This window comes from Ochotona curzoniae, unplaced genomic scaffold (assembly GCF_017591425.1).
Source record: "Ochotona curzoniae isolate NIBS_2020 unplaced genomic scaffold, NIBS_Ocur_1.0 contig_64, whole genome shotgun sequence".
Classification (NCBI taxonomy): Eukaryota; Metazoa; Chordata; class Mammalia; order Lagomorpha; family Ochotonidae; genus Ochotona; species Ochotona curzoniae.
Genome location: NW_024466502.1, coordinates 42,799,492 through 42,817,461, shown reverse-complemented (window position 1 = coordinate 42,817,461; position 17,970 = coordinate 42,799,492). Strand labels below are relative to the sequence as shown.

At 46.2% G+C, this 17,970-nt stretch overlaps 2 protein-coding genes across 2 annotated transcripts in view; one reads left to right on the top strand and one right to left on the bottom strand.

The window, feature by feature from the left end:
• The window catches only part of ERICH6B (glutamate rich 6B), a 48,753-nt gene extending 46,672 nt beyond the window's left edge, over positions 1–2,081 (top strand). Inside the window, exons 12-13 of the mRNA XM_040991046.1 lie at positions 643–868; positions 1,793–2,081. Coding sequence (XP_040846980.1) covers positions 643–868; positions 1,793–2,008 — 442 coding nt within the window. The 3' untranslated portion in view covers positions 2,009–2,081. The remainder of the gene's footprint in view (positions 1–642; positions 869–1,792) is intronic.
• An 8,117-nt stretch (positions 2,082–10,198) lies between these two features.
• The window catches only part of COG3 (component of oligomeric golgi complex 3), a 48,765-nt gene continuing 40,993 nt past the window's right edge, over positions 10,199–17,970 (bottom strand). The window contains exons 21-23 of the mRNA XM_040991379.1: positions 14,696–14,823; positions 13,811–13,909; positions 10,199–11,174 (exon numbers count right to left, since the gene is read on the bottom strand). Coding sequence (XP_040847313.1) covers positions 11,145–11,174; positions 13,811–13,909; positions 14,696–14,823 — 257 coding nt within the window. The 3' untranslated portion in view covers positions 10,199–11,144. The remainder of the gene's footprint in view (positions 11,175–13,810; positions 13,910–14,695; positions 14,824–17,970) is intronic.

Below are 17,970 nucleotides of genomic sequence, written 5' to 3'. Positions count from 1 at the left end.
CATCATCGCTGATCTCTTACTGTGTCCAATTTATACAGAAAGTTGTATCATATGTACAGAATTTATGTATGTGTGATAAAACATAATATATACATACATAGTTCAGTTCTAACTGTAGCCTCAGGCATCCACTGGGTGCCTGAAAACCAGGAAGGCTTCTGCCTATGTGGTGTAGACATCCCTTAGGAATTACAGGGACTGCATTTACTGAACTGGTGACTTCGTAGAATGTATTTACTGTAATTGCCTATACACATTAAGGAATTACATGACGGAAATTAGCAAGCAGAAATGAGGATTCTGTGGAGAACAAACAGGAGACCTTGATCAGAAGGAGACCTTGAAACTGACCCCATTGGATCAGCAGGTGCCAGCCATACCATGAAGAGTGGGAAGTCGTCTCAGGCAGACCAAGGGGCATGCAAAGCATGAAGGAGATGAAGAAATGGGAGGAGTGGAAGGGAAGAAGGTGGCATGCGAGGGGTCAAGGAAGAGGACCCTAGGAGCTCAGGCTGGCCCTCCCAGCTGGAGCTTCCCTCACCTGCCCCAGAGGCCTTTCTGTGGGCAGGGACCTGTCTCTGCTGCAGAAGGGCTGCACTCAGGCTGAGCCCCACAGCCCCCTGACACGCCCTCCCCATCTAGGTTGAGCCTGAGCAACAGCCTGGGCTACTACTTCCCCAAAGATGAGCACACGAAGGCTTGGAACTGGTGGAACCTGGGCATCCACGTGCACACACCCCCGGTCCAGTCGATCACCTTGAAAATCAACCAGTACATCAAAGTACAAATTCAGAGACAGGATAACATCATCTTTACCTTCGTTCATGAACAGAAGCGGATTTGTTTCAATCTGGGCACCAGGTATAAGGTAAGCTGCACCCACCTACATCCAGGTGAGTGCAAGCTTGGACTGGTTCATGCCATGACCCTCTAGGCCATGTTCTGGAAGCTGTCTGCCCTTACCTGATTCTTACCCACATACAAATGCTTTTGTGCAACTTTCTAAGCACCATGGGAAGCTGACATCATCAAAGAAGCTCGCCGTCAAGATGTCAACAGGCATCACTTGTCTGGCAGTTGAAGCAGCCCTGCAGGAAGGCAGAGCCAGGGCTGAGCAAGCAAGGGCGCTGGGAAAGACACACCCTTCTTTGCCCATTGCTGAGCTCACAGCTATCTGCAGGGTGAGGGCAGACTGCTGCAAGGCTTGAGTAGCCTTGCTCTGCAGACATTCCATTAGCTGGGTGCCACACACAAACAGAGCATGCTGCAATTACCCGGTACTAATTCCCTACAGGAGCCTTTTTCCTCAGCAGAGGTTGGCACTGAGGTGACCTTGCTGGGGAGGGTGGTTCCTTCCCAACAGAATCCACATATACTTCTGGGGTTCCGGAGGTGGAGGAGTGGGGGAAGGAGGGGAGTGGGATTCACAAGCGGACTCCATGAAAAGCCTGACTGCTCCAAGGAGATCGTCTTTGGCAGGCAGGCCCTGCCAGGCTGGCTACAGACCCACTGCTGGTCCACTTAGTCTCTGGATTGGACCCAGGTTGGGCTGTAGCCTTGATCCACCCATGTCTCCATCATCCATGTGGCCAAGGCCCAGGTCAAATGAATGTATCCAGGGAAGTATCAGGGAAGCTACAGGTGGCAGGGCTGGGAAAATACACCTGCACTGAAGTTTCGGGGGGCGGGGTAGGTGGGGGTGGAAGGTTTGGTCAGGACCCCAGAGCCTAGAGAGGGAAGCTGCTGCCTGGGCAGCACTGGCCCTCACCTGGCCCTCTCCACATGCCCACAGCTCACCAGCCCAGAGCTTCTGTGTGAAATGGGGAAGACAGCCATCCTGGAGGTGGAGCCTGGCCCAACGGCCCAGAAAATTCAGACCCTCCTGAAAAAAATGAATAGGATCCTGAATTCCCTGTCAGTCCGTGATTTGAAAAAGTTCAAAAAGGTCGCCAAGAAGTTGCTAGAGGACCATTCAAAGATGAAGGTGTGGTCGTTTCTGGATTTATAGTCATCATTGAATTTCTCCAGGCTGTGTGTCAAAGTCCCTGAACTCTCTGGGGACAGGTGTGTCCTCTAGAACCCTAGGCAAAGTTCTGAAGGACCTGGGTGTGTCTTCTAAGAATCGGCTTGTCATTGGAGACCTTTCACAGTTCCTTTGGTTGAAAAGAAGTATAAAGCTAGGTTTTGGAGGTGGGGGACACTTAACAGAATCCTTGTCTGAGCATGAAAAAGACCTTGAAGAATCAGCTAGGAACTGCCAGCGCTGGAAGCCCATGGTCAGGGCAGCAGGCAACGGTACCAACACCTGCCCAGGCTGCTCCCAGCAGTCACTGCTATGGCAAGGTTCTTTTGCAGCTTTGGACTCTTGCCTTAACTCAAGACACAGACTGTATGGACTCAAAGCTTCCTCTGCCCCCTGCAGCCTGATTTGCAAGGAACTTTATGCTTCAGTGTCTGCATCCATAAAATAGGCCTCACAATGGTTGGCTGTATTGAATTGGTTAATGCATAAGAAACCCCAGGCTGGTATCTGTCCCATAGAAACCACGTGTGTCACTGCAGGTAAGTGCTTCTCACCCATGGCTTAAGGAAAGCTGAGAGTGTTAGCTTTCAGTTGTTTCCAATTACTTAGGGAGACAAAAGAGGTTTAGCTCACGGTGGGCTCAAAAGGAGCAGAAGGCCTGGTGCAGGCCTGGCCCCAGCCCAGTACATGGCCAAGAACAGGAAAGCTCATGTGGCAAGCCAAAAAGAAGAGAGGTTGAGAGGGCCCAAGCCCAGGCTTTTAAAGCAGCCCTCTCTTGGGAACTCAAGAAGTCACACAAGACCTCCTCCCAAGCAACACACCTCCATGACCTAAGGTCCCACTTCCCAGTGGTTCCACAGTCTCCGAGAAGCGCCAGCCTGGAGAGCAACCCTTCCTCACATGAGCCCCAGCTGACATCCAAGCCACAGCACTGCATTTCCCTTGGCTGCTGACTCAGCCCTGCTCCGCTGAGTGTCTTATGATCCTCAACCAGGTGCCATGTATCAGGCCCTACACTATGCAGTGTAGAGTTGTAACTCGTAGGCTCTTCTCAGTGGGGGCTCTTAGTGGTGAAATGATACCCAGGACCACCCACTAGAAAGTGGTAGTGAAGACTGGCACTCCCATTCCTCCAGCTATCAAGCAACAGCATTCTGCTGACATCCCACCTCAGAGCAGCACAACAGCTCAAGGTCTCCCCCAGTGCTGCTGCTCTTGTCCCACTTGGTTTCATGGCCCTGCCTCATCACTCCCAGCCCACACAAGAGAGCCCAGGAGGCCAGTTCCAACCTCCAAGGTGCTATACTCTAAGAATAAGTCACCTTATTCTGGGGACTTATAAGTCCCGGAAATCCAGTGGCAACTCTTGAAATGGGTTTATCTGGGCACCCCTGAGAACTGCCCCATGTCCTAAGACTGAGAGTGGAGGATAAACATGACCTAGCTCCTGGATCCCTAGGTTTATGCACAATGCTCCACCTTCCCTTTCCCTAACCACCCCCCAGGGATTCTCATCACACACACCCCCTTCCTGATCCTGCCAAAACACTGAAAATTCTAAACAGCAAACTAACGTCCACACAGCTCCCTGCCCCAGGAGCTTAGCATAAGCCCAAGAGTGTCCTTGCACCAACCTCCTCCAACAACTGGGACACTCTAGGTCAATCCTAACAGTCATCAAGGAGCCGAATGCAAGAAGAAAATGATGACCTCACAGTAGAACACTGACCCAGAGGTCTAGGTGCACTGAGCCCTGGGAAGCACTGGGGCCCAGGTCCACAGGCCCTAGGAAGATGTTTCCCATCACCTGCGCTGGAGCTGCTAGAGGACCAGGTTTCCTGTGCATCTCAGATCACATGGCTTTGTCTTCCTATGGCTCCTGGTTGAATCTACCTACATCAGGAAACCACCCTTGGTCCAACCCAGTGTGCTTTAGAAGTGAGATGTTTCTTATAAACACTATTCCTTTTTAATACCTGAGCATGAGAAGTAGGGCAGAAGTTTTTAGAAAGGAGAATCAAGCTGAGCAGCTCCCCCTGCTCTAGACCCACATTATGCACCCCAGAACACCCTCAAATTTCCCAGATGACCTTAACTCCAGCTTCAGCCAAGTCAGTCTAGGAAACCCCTGTCTAGGAAGACACACACACCATGGCCTTTCCCTCTGTTCACTACCCACAGCCAACCTCTGACTTTCACCCAATGTCATCATGCCATCATCAGGACCAGGCAGGAGGCTGGCAGAGGCATTCCACAGTCACTGCTACTGCGTGACTGGCACACCTTGGTGGCAAATGGTGCCAGAAGCTAAAATAAGCAGTAACTCTGTTGCAAGGTAATGAGCCATAAACAACCATATGACTACTGTAGGCACATCCCTGCATACACCAACCCCCAGGAGTTTCAGTACCTGACTCGTATGCCCAGGAACCCTTTACCACACATTACAGGACAAGGCCTAATGAGATCTCAACACATGGACCACACCTGCAATCATGTCTCAGGCCCAGCCCCCTGCTGTTCCAGTGCTCTCCTCTACCCTACATCTGGGTTTGGAAGAGACACTAGACCTAAATCCTCCATCCCCAGTGCCCACATTCCCGATGAGAAAATTCTGATTCAGTAGCATTTCAGTTGGCAGGAACAAGCACTTCCAAAAAATTCCCTAGCTGGGGCTGTGTCTGTTTGCTTTCTGTTGCTGATCGGATACCCCAGACTGGGCGGTTTGTAAAGAGTAGGGGCTGATGGAGCTCACTGCTCTGGAGGCTGGAGAATCCAAGAGCAGGGTAAGCACCCTCCTGCTGCCTGGTAAGAGGCAGAGGGCACCATAGGGTAAGACAGAGCAAGCTTTGCCAGCTCCCACTTCTTCCTATGTCAGTCACGTGTGCCCAAAGGACCAGCAGGCTCTGCCACAGTGTGGAGTCAGTCAGCACCATTTCTTTCAATAAAAATAACTACGATGTTTCCTGCTCTTCTCGCTCTGGTGGTGCAATCTGTGGTTTGGTCTCAGCCCCGTGTCTTCCCTGATGCAGTTGGTACTGTCTTCTCTTGCTGCACTCAACAATGATGACAACTGCTGATGAGAAATGGAGCCAGGGCTTTCCTAAACTCATTGCTATCGGGAGTTCAAACGAGGGGCAGGCATTGTGGTATAGCAGGCTAAGCCACTGCTTGTTAACGCCAAAAGTGCCACTTCAAGTCCTGGTTACTCTGCTTCCAATCAAGTTTCCTGCAAATGCCTGTGGGAAATGGAAGAAATGGGCCCAAAGCCACCCACATGGAAGACTGAGAGTTTCTGGTTCCCGGCTTCAACCTGGCCCAGCCCCAGTCACTGTAGTCATTTTGGCAGTGAACCAATGGATGGAAAATCTCTCACTTGCAATGCCTTTCAAGTTTTTTAAAATGCATCCAGTTTGAAGCATGTTGGCCATTTTTAATATTGGGTTTTTGTTACCATCATAAATTATTTAGTGATAGATCGCATTTTGTGTATTTGGTAAAACCACTCTATCCCATTTAACAATCCACTCAATAGTTTTATTAATCTTTAATTATGCAGTTGTTCTGCTTGAAGCCTTTTTATTTGTGCAATAGTTATCTTGAACTTACTAAAAAGTTTTTGATATTGAATAAATATACCAAGTTTGGGATTAAGCTATTGTGTGTTGTTTTGAAACTCATTTAAGCTCAAATTACTAGATGGAATAACTTACCATTTGTGTTACTGGGAAGTAGCTAAGGGGAGGACAGACTGTTGCTACCTGTATTATTGGCTAAATCATTCCCCAACTGGGGAGTGAATCAGAGGATGAAAGATCTGTCTTCCCTTTTTCTTTATAATTCTATCAAATTAATCTCTTTTTAAAAATCTTGACCCAGATTGTATTGGCATTGCAAATCCAGGGGCAGGAAGGAATTAATGACCTGCCAGGAGAATGGGCAGGAACCAGGCAGTAACAGGAAGAGCTGGAAAGCGCTGCATGACTTGGGCAAGCCAACCAACACAAACACACTGCGTGCCTCCGATAGGCACTGCTTCCTTTCCCAGGGAGGTGACAGGCTTCATTGTTGGGGAAGAGAAAAACATCATCAAGCAAAACCAATCACGTGTTAGCTCTGAAGAAAACTAAGCCAGGTGAGGGAACAGAAGCTGCTGGGAATGGCAAGGGAGAGGGATGCAAGATGGCGGAACCTCAGCACTGCCACTTTGGGTGGGATGGTTCTTCCTGGTGTGGCCCATCGTGCACATCACAGGATTAGTGGCAGCGTTCCTGGCCTCTAGCCATCAGAAGCCAGTTCAGACTTTCTATGTACCAGTTATGACAACTAACATGTCTCAGACATTGCCATGTGCCACAAGGTCAATGTTGAGGGCTACATTTTCCTTCCCAGATGGAGGCTCAAGTATTTAGAGGTAAAATGTCATGCTGCTTGCAACTTACTTTCAAATAGTTCAACTTAAGGGCATGTATGCATGTCTTTATGCATTAATCATTACAATTCACTTGACTTCATTAAAAAAATATGTACTAAGAGCCCAATCTTCTAAGAATTCCTTTTTTGTAATAAACTCAGGGATGAATGTTTAACCAGGCAACTAAGAAGCCAGTTAAGATGTACATATCCGACCCTGCATGGCAGCCTAACAGCTAAATCCTTGCCTTGAATGCACTGGGTTCTCATATGGGTGTCGGTTCCTATCCTGCCTGTTCTACTTCCCATCTAGCTCCCTGCATGTGGCCTGAGAAAGCAGTCAAGGACCCAAAACCTTGGGATCCTGCACCCAGAGGGGAGACCCAGAAGCTCTGGCTTCAATCACCTCAGCTCCAACTGCTGCAGCCACTTGGGGAGTGAACCAGCAGACAGAATAAGTCTCTCTTCCTCTCCATAAATTTCTCTTTTCAAGAAAAATAAACATTGAAAAAAAAAAAAAGAGGAAGATGTACATATCCCTTGTCAAGAGTACTTGAGTTCAACGTGCTGCTCTGTCAGTCTAGTTTCCTGCTAACGCAGACCCTGGCCAGTGCTGAGGGCTTAAACCAGTCAGTTCCTGCCACCCAAAACCTAGGTTGAGTTCATGGCTCCTGGCTTCCACCCCGACCCAGTCCCCAGCCCCGGCCATCATGGCAATGTGGGGAATTAATTAGCTCATGGAAGCTGTATCTCTAATCATTTTTTTAAAGGAAAATATATCTAGGTAAAGGTTGGGATATAAATGCCATGCTTTAATAGCAGCTTACCTCCAAGAACTCATCTAGGAGACTTTCACATTTACACCAAAACCAAACAGTACAGAAAAGTCTAATCATATTTGTATAATTAAAAGCTAAAAAAGAAACTTTCATTTTGAAAGGAAAAAGATACATGTTTATCGGATGACTTTTTATTAGATGAGGCTGTGGGTTTCCAGCAGCTGCCTGCGTTTCGCTGGGATTTGGGGCTGAAGAACAATAGCCAAACAAAGGGGGAGGGGAACTACCACAGAAGAAACGTGCTCTCTCCTCTGAGAAGACCTCTCTCTCATCAGCGTCCCCAGGACTGGTTGTTTTTAACTAAAATCTCTTTCTTGGAAATTGAGGTTGTGGTGGGCAACTGCTGCAGCAGTGAAGATGCCAGCATGCCAGGAGAGTGCCAGTGCTTGGGCCCCTGTACCCACACAGGAGACCCGGATGGCGCCCTGGGCTCCTGGCATCAGCTTGACTCAGCTCAGGCTGCTGTGCACAGCATTTGAGGAGTGAACTAGCACGTGAATGCTCCCTTTCTCTCTTGCCCTGCCTTTCAAATATATATATATTTTAAAGATTTATTTTATTTTTATTGGAAAGTCAGACATACAGAGGAGGAGAGACAGAGAGGAAGGTCTTCCGTCCGATGATTCACTCCCCAAGTAAGCGCAGCGGCCGGAGCTGCGCCAATCCGAAGCTAGGATCCAGGAACTTCCTCCAGGTCTCCCCTGTGGGTGCAGGATCTCAAGGCTTTGGGCTGTCCGCGACAGCTTTCCCAGGCCACAAGCAGGGAGCTGGTTGGGAAGTGGGGCTGCCAGGACTAGAACCAGCACCCATATGGGATCCCGGCACATTCAAGGCAAGGATTTTAACCGCTAGGCCACGCGACCAGGCCCAAATATATATATATATATTTTTTTTTTTTTTAAAGACTACTTTTCCTTATAAGGAATGGCACAAGAGATAAAAGGAATAAGGTTGCTAACCAGGACAAAAATACAAATTTGTTTTTATTGCTTCCAGATAATGTTATGTTTCAACAGAATTTTGTTATGAGAGTATTGGCCATTTTGCAACCAATGAGATACTAAGATGCTTAAAACTGTCTCTCCACAATAGCTACCTTGCCACAGGAACAACCTTTGGTACTTGCAAAACCAGGGGAATCTGCCCAGACTCGTGGGATGCATCGTCAACTTTCTAGTGATCTGGACTGTGGTTTTGCATGAGGTCATCAGTAGGTGAGGAAACGGGCAGACCACACGGGTGTCTGCATTATTTCTTCCAACTGCAGGCAAATCGGTAGATTACCTCAAAAATCACAATTTCCAATAAAATTTAAAAAGAAAAAATTCCAAGTATTTATTTTATTTGGAAGACAGTGTAGAAGAGAAACAGAGAAAGAGATCCTCTATCGGTTGGTTCACTCCCCAGACAGCAGCAATGGCTGGGGCTGGGCCACGCCAAAGCCCGGAGCCAGAACTCCACCCAGGTCTCCTACATGAGTGGCAGGAATCCAAGTGCCTGGGCCATCTTCCATTGCTTTCCTGGGCACATTATCAGGAATCTGGTCCAGAAGCACAGTATGGAATGCTGGTGTTACAAGCAGAAGCTTAACCAGCTGCACCACAACACCACCAAATTAACGTTTCAAAGAATTCATACACACACACGACACATGAGGACAAAGTAGAAAGCAAAAATCTGTATTTTTTTTAAAATTCACAGTTTTTAAAAACAGCAAATTCTAGCCAAATAATATAAAGCATTTTAAATTAATCATCTGAAAGTATATACATACACTTTTGTATAAGGAAACACTTGAAACTGTACAGATTTAAACAAATAGTCATTTAGCAAACAAGTTGGATCACTATTACCTATTCAGCACTTTTTAAGGTATTTTAGTTTCAGAAATGTAAAACCAAAACACAAGAACAAGTGCTGTTCAATAGTTTTACACTTAAGAACATACTCTGCCCTGTACAGAAAGCAAAATCAGTCCCAGTACTACACAGTAATCAGCCTGTTTCTTTGGAAAGGTTACTTAAAAATCAAATGTACATATACTTACACAAAATGTATACTTTACAGTTTATTTCATTAAACATGTATTTAAAACAGTAAGTGAAAGTAAATACAATTTTCCTAATCCATTCATTTCATGACAAAGATGGCACATGGACCCGCCTCCCTTGTACCTTCCCAAATGGAGTAATAAGCTCTATCAGCGACCATCACCAAGCTGAGTAACAAGCGGCCTGTGCACATGGACAGACACAGGGCATGACCCCAGCTGCCCACCCAGGCACTGAGAGACAGCTGCAGAAGTCACAGCCACCACCTGTATGGTACCCCAAGGCCACTGGGCCTCAGCAGCATCCCACCTCTAGACCAGCACCTGCATGACTCAGAATTGTTCTGGAAACAAGAAGCAGCTACACCTGCTCTAACACTAGAGGCAAAACCAATCCAATCAGGAATCAGGCATTTGTAGGGAAATTCCCAGATATACACAAAGCTAATAATCCCTGATACCGAGTGGTAGTTCTAAGGTGTGGGCAGTGTTGGTTACCCCATGTTTATTGGTAGAATGTATTCCCGGCAGGAGAGCCACCAAGGCCAGGACATGACACAGCACAGCACCGGTGAACACACAGCCAGCTGAACACACAGTCCATCGAGGTGTTTGCTTTTTTTTTTAAAAAAAAAGATTTATTCATCTTTATTGAAAAGGCGGATACACAGAGAGGAGAGACCGAGAGGAAGATCTTCCGTCTGATGGTTCACTCCCCAAGTGACTGCAACGGCTGGAGCTGAACCAGTCCGAAGCCAGGAGCCAGGAGCTCTTCCAGGTCTCCCACACAGGTGCAGGGTCCCAAGGCTTTGGGCCGTCCCCGTCTGCTTTCCCAGGCCCCAAGCAGGGAGCTGGATGGGAAGCAGGGCTGCCGGGATTAGAACCAGTGCTCATATGGGATCCCGGCGCATTCAAGGCGAGGACTTTAACCACTACACTATCGCCTGGGCCTGGTGTTTGCTTTTCAAGGAACTGAAGTACACAAAGGCAGTGTACAACCAACCGTGTGCTAGCCCTGGCCTTCATTCACGACATATGCCCTTGTGCAGGCTTCCGTCTCTCCTTTATGGGGCTGGTTTAAGACACCTTCATTGGTCATCCCCCTCACAAGCACTGACTACTGTATCATGAAGATCCTCATTAGATACCACACATGGCTGTCACTTTTGAACACTCTGCACCTAAATGAGTCAGGGAGGGCAGCTACGAGGGCCTTCCGCGAGATTCTTGCATCTTTAACCACCTCACATCAAACATGGAAAGCAGAACATGTTCTCACAAGCAACCAACCTATTCCAAACTAAACTTCAAATGATAGAGGAAACATGACCATAAACAGAGTGTAGGAAGAACATTTCTGGAAGGAATAACAGTCACTGTGGAATGCTCAGGGATCAAAGCGTTGCCCTGCTTCATGCGGCAGCAGCTGTGCTCTCCGAAGCTTTCTCCTTAGTTGTGCTCTTGTAAACTTCTTTCCCCTACTTGCTCTCACCTATTTTCATTGTCCACCTTTGGAAGGAACATTTCACTGTGCACCTGTCGCAGCTACCTGTCAAACATTCACACTTCTTGGGACCATCCCAGCAGGTGGTTATGGCTGCCCATCCATTCATCTTTGGCATTTGGATGTTGTTAAATGGGACACACCGATCTTGTAACGCTGGGCTTGGATGGGTTCCTGCAGTCAGCCCCGAGCAGCACACTTGCATGGGCTGGGGACCATTCCCACATCGCTCTCCTTAGCATCCTGCTGGCTGAGAGACTTCTCCACATGCTCCTACCGGGCAGAGCATGGACAGGCACAGTCCGACTGGCCGGCTTATTTTGAAACAGTCAGCAGGAGGGTCAGCTGAAAGGCAAAGTGAAGAACTGTGTCAGCTTTGTTGTGAAACAACAACCATGAGGAAAGCGCGGGGCTGGGAGAACAGAGAGGAGGACCAAGAGTCCAACACAATCAGTCAATGTGACTGTAAAACAAAGTGGTCCACAGCAGCGGCGAATCTTGGCACACAGCTGCTGTGCACTGAGCATGCATGGGCCCTGCCAGGAGTGGCTCTGCCTTTGGGTTGCTTAATATTCAATGAGAACGAAGGCAAAAACACAACCCCAACTCTGACAAATGACAGAGCTACAGGTATATAGTCAAGAGCACCTTGTTCAATCCAGAGGAGTGTTCTGGGAAGAGCTGCAGAGAAGCTGGACTAAATGCAGGAGAGTGGACCTGCTGGGTGAATTTCAGCTCACATGGAGGGAAATCTGACCCACCACAGCAATGTCCTGTCCACTCTGCAAGGGAACACCTGGACTCCAGAAGAAGGTAGCTATGGATATGGGAGATGGGGCTGTGGCGAAGGCAGGGGAGGGGGAAGCCTGCACACAGCCTCTCCGTCCCCCAGGTCCTGGACACTTGTAGCTGTTTAAAACAGATCTGGCTAGGAAATCTTCTATTTGGTATAACTGCTCTGGTAACCAAAATGGTCACCATACAAAACCTGAATCTAACCATGAGGAAAGAGTCATCCCCAAATTGAGAAGCAGTGTACCAAGTAACTGGCCTTCCAAGAATAGAGAAGACCATGGCACAGCTGGAGGTTTAAGAAACTACAGGGAGGGCCTCGCACGATAGCCTAGTGAGTAGAGTTCTAGGCTTGCATGCGCCAGGATCCCATGTGGGCACCAGTTTATGTCTTGGTAGCCCCATTTCTCATCGAACTCCCTGCTTGTGGCCTGGGAAAGCAGTCAAGAACAGCCCAAGGCCTTGGCAACCTGTACCCACATGAGAGACCCAGAAGAAGTTCCTGGCTCCTGGCTTCGGATCAGCTCAGCTCTGGCCATTGCAGCTGCTGGGGGAGTGCATCAGCAGACAGAAAATCTTCCTCTATGTCTCTCCTCCTCCTCTCTGTATTTGCCTTTCCAAAAAGAAAGAAATCTTACCAAAAAAAAAAAAAAAGAAAGAAAGAAAGAAAGAAAGAAACTACAGTAATATGCCACCTGATGGAGCAGGATCCTGCACTGGACCTGGACCAGGGGACATGCCTACGAGGGACCTACTGGGACACTGGTGGAATGTGAATATGACCTGGATTAGACAGCAGCCCTGGGGCAGACCTTCCTGTTTTGATAAGTGCAGGAGTCCTTACTCTCAGGGCACACATGTAGCACTTTGCAGCAAGGGTGCACAGTGTCTCCCAATCTCCTCACAAAAAAAAATTCAGAGTAAGATCAAGGGGAAAGGAGGAGGAAGAGGAGAGAAAGTGACCAAGCAAAAGAGCAAAGTATAAATGAATAAAGTCATGGATATATGGGAGCTTCTGATAACCATTCTTGCATCTTGGCTTTAAGTTTGAAACTATAGCAAAATAGGGCGCACTGCAGCAGCCAGGGGCTCAAATCCTTGCCTTGCATGGGCCAGGATGCCATATGTCCCAGCTGCTCCACTTCCCTTCCAGCTCCCTGCTTGTGACCTGGGAAAGCAGACGAGGACTGCCCAAGGCCTTGGGACCCTGCACCCATGTGGGAGACCTGGAAGAGGCTCTGGGCTCCTTCAGAATGGCTCAGCTCCAGCCGTTGCAGCCCCTTGGTGAATCAGCAGACTAAAGATCTTTCTCTCTCCTTCTCTCTGTATATCTTCCTTTCCAATAAAAATAAATAAATCTTTAAACAAAAAGGAAGAAAGAAATCATAGCAAAATAAACCCACAAAAAAGCGCACTGCCATACACTGTTTCCTGATCCATCTATTTCATATCTCTATTCATGCAACAACTACTAAAGAAAACAAAGGAAAATAAGACAGCTGAGTGGCCTCCTCTGGAGTGCTCAGCTTACGTTTTTCCTCCCTGTTTGAGGAAATCTCATCAGAAGATGGAAGCCCCTGCGTGGGCTCCAGAGCTGCTGGCACTGTCTCCACCCTGTCCACTCAGACTCTTACCGCCGTTAGCCGTTCTCCCCAAACTGCAGACCTGCCACCCATCAAGTGTCTAAATGATGCCAGACCAAAGACCAGAAAGAAAATATTCTCCACAGCCCAGGGCTGCTACTAATGCACAGCAGGTAATCAATGGAAAATTGTTTCCTGAACTGAACAAGTGAAAAACAATCAACACAGATTGGGCTATATATTCAGTTTTTCTAATTTTTGGAAGAAAAAAAAATATTTCTGTTATCCTAATCTCCCAAATGTTTCCCTTTTTTTCATCTGGAATTTGAGTCTCTTATGCATAGTTCAAAGAAAAGTATTTAGAAAGGCTAAATGCCACTGTTTGAGCTTTTTGCAAACAAGTCAATCATTGTGAACACAGCCATCTTCATTATCTGAAAGGATAAAAAGCAATTTAAAAATTCTAAAACCACCCCCTGCTCCTAAAATCTGAGAGAGCAAATTAAAGGTTAGATTCTTATCAGAATAAATTATAATTTTTAAAACTACTGAGGAGCAACGGCCAAGAGTACGTGAGCGCAGCAATGGCCCCGCCCTGCAGCCCACCTGTTCCATAGGAGGGCAGGCGATGATCTGGAGGTCCTCAGGGCTGAATTCGTCCTTCAGCAGAGCATGGAACTTCTGGAAGACTTGCTGAATGTTATTCTTAGAAAGAGAGACAATTGTGTCAAGTGAGTCATACACACACACACAGAGTTTAAACACAAAGCACCAAGAATATTAAAGTGTAATGACATTTGCCAAGAAGAGTGGAGAAAATGGATCCTTCTTGAGATTTCCCAAAGAGGTCCGATTTGCACTTCCCAATCCACATGCTACATAACTTGATGAAGACTTATCAGAGAATACTTCCCAGAAAGCTAAACTCAAGCAGACCCTGTCACCCCAGAGAATAATGTGAGTCTTTAGCAGCAATTCCTTACACAAAAGTTAGTAAAGTTTCCAGACACATAAAATCTACTTTAAAAATCAACTAACCCCTTGGGTAAAGATGGGAGCTCAACACAGAATGGGAAGTTATGACTCCTAAATTTCCACTGACATTTAATCCCTTGGCAGCTGCTATAAGCCATTTATTTCCACTACTCGCCAAGCAAATGGGGTGCAATTCCAGAGATGCTGCTCTCAAGCGTTGGGTCACATGCACTGTCAGGCCTGGATTTAGTTTATTTACTGATTTCTACTCTCAAAGGTAACAGAAGTGTAAGGCAAAATGAGAATGGGAGAAAAAGTTATGATTAGACAGACACAGGCCTTTTAAGCCTTTCAAGATTATTATTGTAATGATGATTAACCCGCAGTGACTTTAAGTAGCCTCACTAGAGCAGTATACCAGCATTTTTAAATGACAACCAGCAGAAGAAAATGCTCTATGACACAGACCCGTTGAAGTTAACAGCCAACATTCAAATAAATGATAATAATACTCACCCTAACAGGTTTAAACAAGATGAATTCGGTATCTTTATTAGATAGGTACAATGACATACTCCTCAATGTCAAAGGCAACTTTGCTTTTATTGTCTTGAAGGCAGCAGCCACCAGGTCACTGACCTTCGCTGGAAAGAAATTAACCTTGTTAGTGCCACAAAGAAAAAGCGAAGACACATTTCCATTTTAATTCACAAGGGAGTGAAAGGAGAGACAAACAGCAAAACAAAAGGCTTCTTATTTCCCTAAAGAATTTCTTTCATTTTTCTTGTTTATTTATCAAGTTTAATCACAAACATTATGTATCTACCACATATGAAATTCCAATCCCAAGGGCAGCAAGTACCCCTGCCCCCACCAGCCTCCCAGCATGCCTCAGGACCTTCACTGGCACTACAATGCAGCCTTTGAAATTTAGTGATAAGAAAGAACGAAATTCTACCAACTGCAACAAAATGGTCTCAACTGGAGACTATTATGCTTGGTGAAATAAGCCAATCCCCAAAGGGCAAATGCCATATGTTCTCTCTGATATAAAGCAATATTCATGCAAAATACAAGATCAACAGATACACAGGTAAACATGCACATATATTCTCATAGATGAACTGTATAATGGAGACTAGCATACCAGAAAGTGAAGATGTGTTGCAGTATGCATCTCTATTCCTGAATAAAAGGAGGACTCCCAAAGAAACTGCTACACTTGACAATAGGATACTATGCTATTTACCATTGCCTATACCTACAATGCCATGATACTCTTAGATAGCAGAATGGTGGACTTGTGATAACAAGGGAAAAAATGATGGGGACTCAACTGTGTCTCTTACGCTCTGTACCAGCACATCTGGCTCTTTTTCTCTACATAAAAAAAATATTCAATTGGGCATGAGCTGTGGTAAAGCTGGGTAAGAAAGTGCCATGAATTCAAGAACAAAAAATCCAGGAATTGTTTACTTTTCATGACACAGATGAAAACCCCTTGAAGCCACTTGCTTCCAAACATTCAGCTTCTATCATCACTAAATCAGTTTCCTGAATGCCTGGTAACCAGAAAGTGGGGACCCAGGCCAGCTGAATAAAGTGTTCCCTAATTCTGAGAAAGATAGGTAGCCCCAAGTAAATTAAGAAATTAGCATCTTCATTTCCAAGCCACCCTCCCGGGAGTTTATCATGAAAGGAACCCTGCAAAGCCGGCAGGAAGCAGAACCCTCAGTTTCTGGGACAGAGTAGCCCAGACGGCCCCTAATACTCCTGCCCCAAGAGGCCCCTAAATCTCTCTTTGGCATGGAAGTGTGGGCTTCGCACATTACAGATCATGAAAAATCAATCCCATACCTTTCCTGTGGCTAAACAGGACAAAAGACAACCACAAGATGACCCCAATGATACCACTATATTCACTGAGATGTCCTCACGCAAAAAGAAATAAAATAGGTTAAATGACAAAGTGGCAAACCCTATTTCAATCTGTCCCTTGTCAGTTTCCTTGATGTACCCCTGCTTTACTAATGACAGTTCCTGTAACCCTGAACAGCGCAACAGATGTAATTCTACGAATTCTATTAGGATCCTACTTGAGAAAATTACAGCCCTTGTTTTGAGAGAAAGGATCTTTCCAAAGGGGAAGAACAGGGCATTAATTATGCATCAAGCCCCTGGGTTTAGCTGTACTAAATATGCCTCTGCCTATTTGCCGGTATCTACCTGCTCCAAGAAAGATTTATTACACCCAAGTGCTCCGTGTACATAAAACATTCAAAATAAAAACCACCTCCTATTTCTAAATAAGCCCTATAAGCGACTGAAACCTTGAGCCAAAGGCTGCAATCAATCCAAACAGCATCAGAACTCCATCCAGAGAGCGGCTGAGCTGCACGCTGCAAAGTCTGCTCCCTGGCTGGCAGCAATCAGGAGGGACAGCGGCCAAAGGCTAGGGAGAATTTCCAGTATCACAGGAAGAGCAGCCAGTTCCTGTCTGACAAGATGGACCACTGCATCAAGCGGGCTCTGAGATGTCGATCTCACTCTGATTACAAATAGTTCAAACAAGCAAGCTGGCGGAACATTCACTCTCCACCACAGAAAACAAAAGATACACAGCAAGTCAGAAAGTTTATTCGCTGTTAGACAAATAATGTAAACCCATACTGGCACCCTCAGAATTCACAGAGAAGACTTGCAAAACAAAATTCTATCTTCCTTTCAAAGACAACTAATAACTCTCTACACACAAATGTCCTTAAGAGATCCATAGCTCCGGGCCTGGTGGCGTGGCCTAGCAGCTAAAATCCTCCCCTTGAACATGCCGGGATCCCATATGGGTGCCAGTTCTAATCCCGGCAGCCCTACTTCCCATCCAGCTCCCTGCTTGTGGCCAGGGAAGGCGGTCGAGGATGGCCCAAAGCCCTGGGACCCTGCACCCGCGTGGAAGACACAGAAGAGATTCCTGATTCCAGGCTTCGGATCAGTGCAGCATCAGCCGTTGCGCTCACTTTGGGGAGTGAATCATTGGACGGAAGATCTTCCTCTCTGTCTCTCCTCCTCTCTGTGTATCTGACTTTGTAAAAATAAAATAAATAAATCTAAAAAAAAAGAGAGAGAGAGATCCATAGCTCCTCTTTTTAACTCTTGGTGCAACTTCAAATTAGCTTGAGGCATTAACAACTGAAAATTTTGGAGGTTTATTTAGAGTGACTTCAATCATTTTTCCCAGTAGAAATGAATACCTGGCAGACACAACATTCTTTCAATATGGAAAACCAATCGCACTAAATAGTTGATTCCAGATTAGGTGCCTGCAGACAGCCAATTTTTCAAGGGTGCAAAGCCAGAATCATTCCTTGGATCTCTCTGTGCAAAAATCTGTCCTCCAACTTGGACACAGCTTACCGTAATTATAACACTGATTCTTTCACCATTTTGTCTTTTTTAGCTTTGGGGGTTCTCTATCACAGTATGAGACAGGGGATGGCCAGAAATATCAATTTAACAAAGTAACTTACTCTGGTTCAATGGCAACTTAAAATGCCACAATATATTGCAAAAATAACCTGCAACTGTTTAAAACTAATGAACCTCCCTCCCGCCAAAAAAAATCCCTCTAGCACATACAAAAAATTTACATTTAGTATAGAGTAAGACTGGGAACATCTCAAATACAACTGCCAGTCAAGAGGACGATGGTGCTTGCCAGGTCGCAACAGACACATCAATTCTTCACAAATCTTTTCAAGCACTCTAAAACATCAATAGAGGATATAACTTGGAAA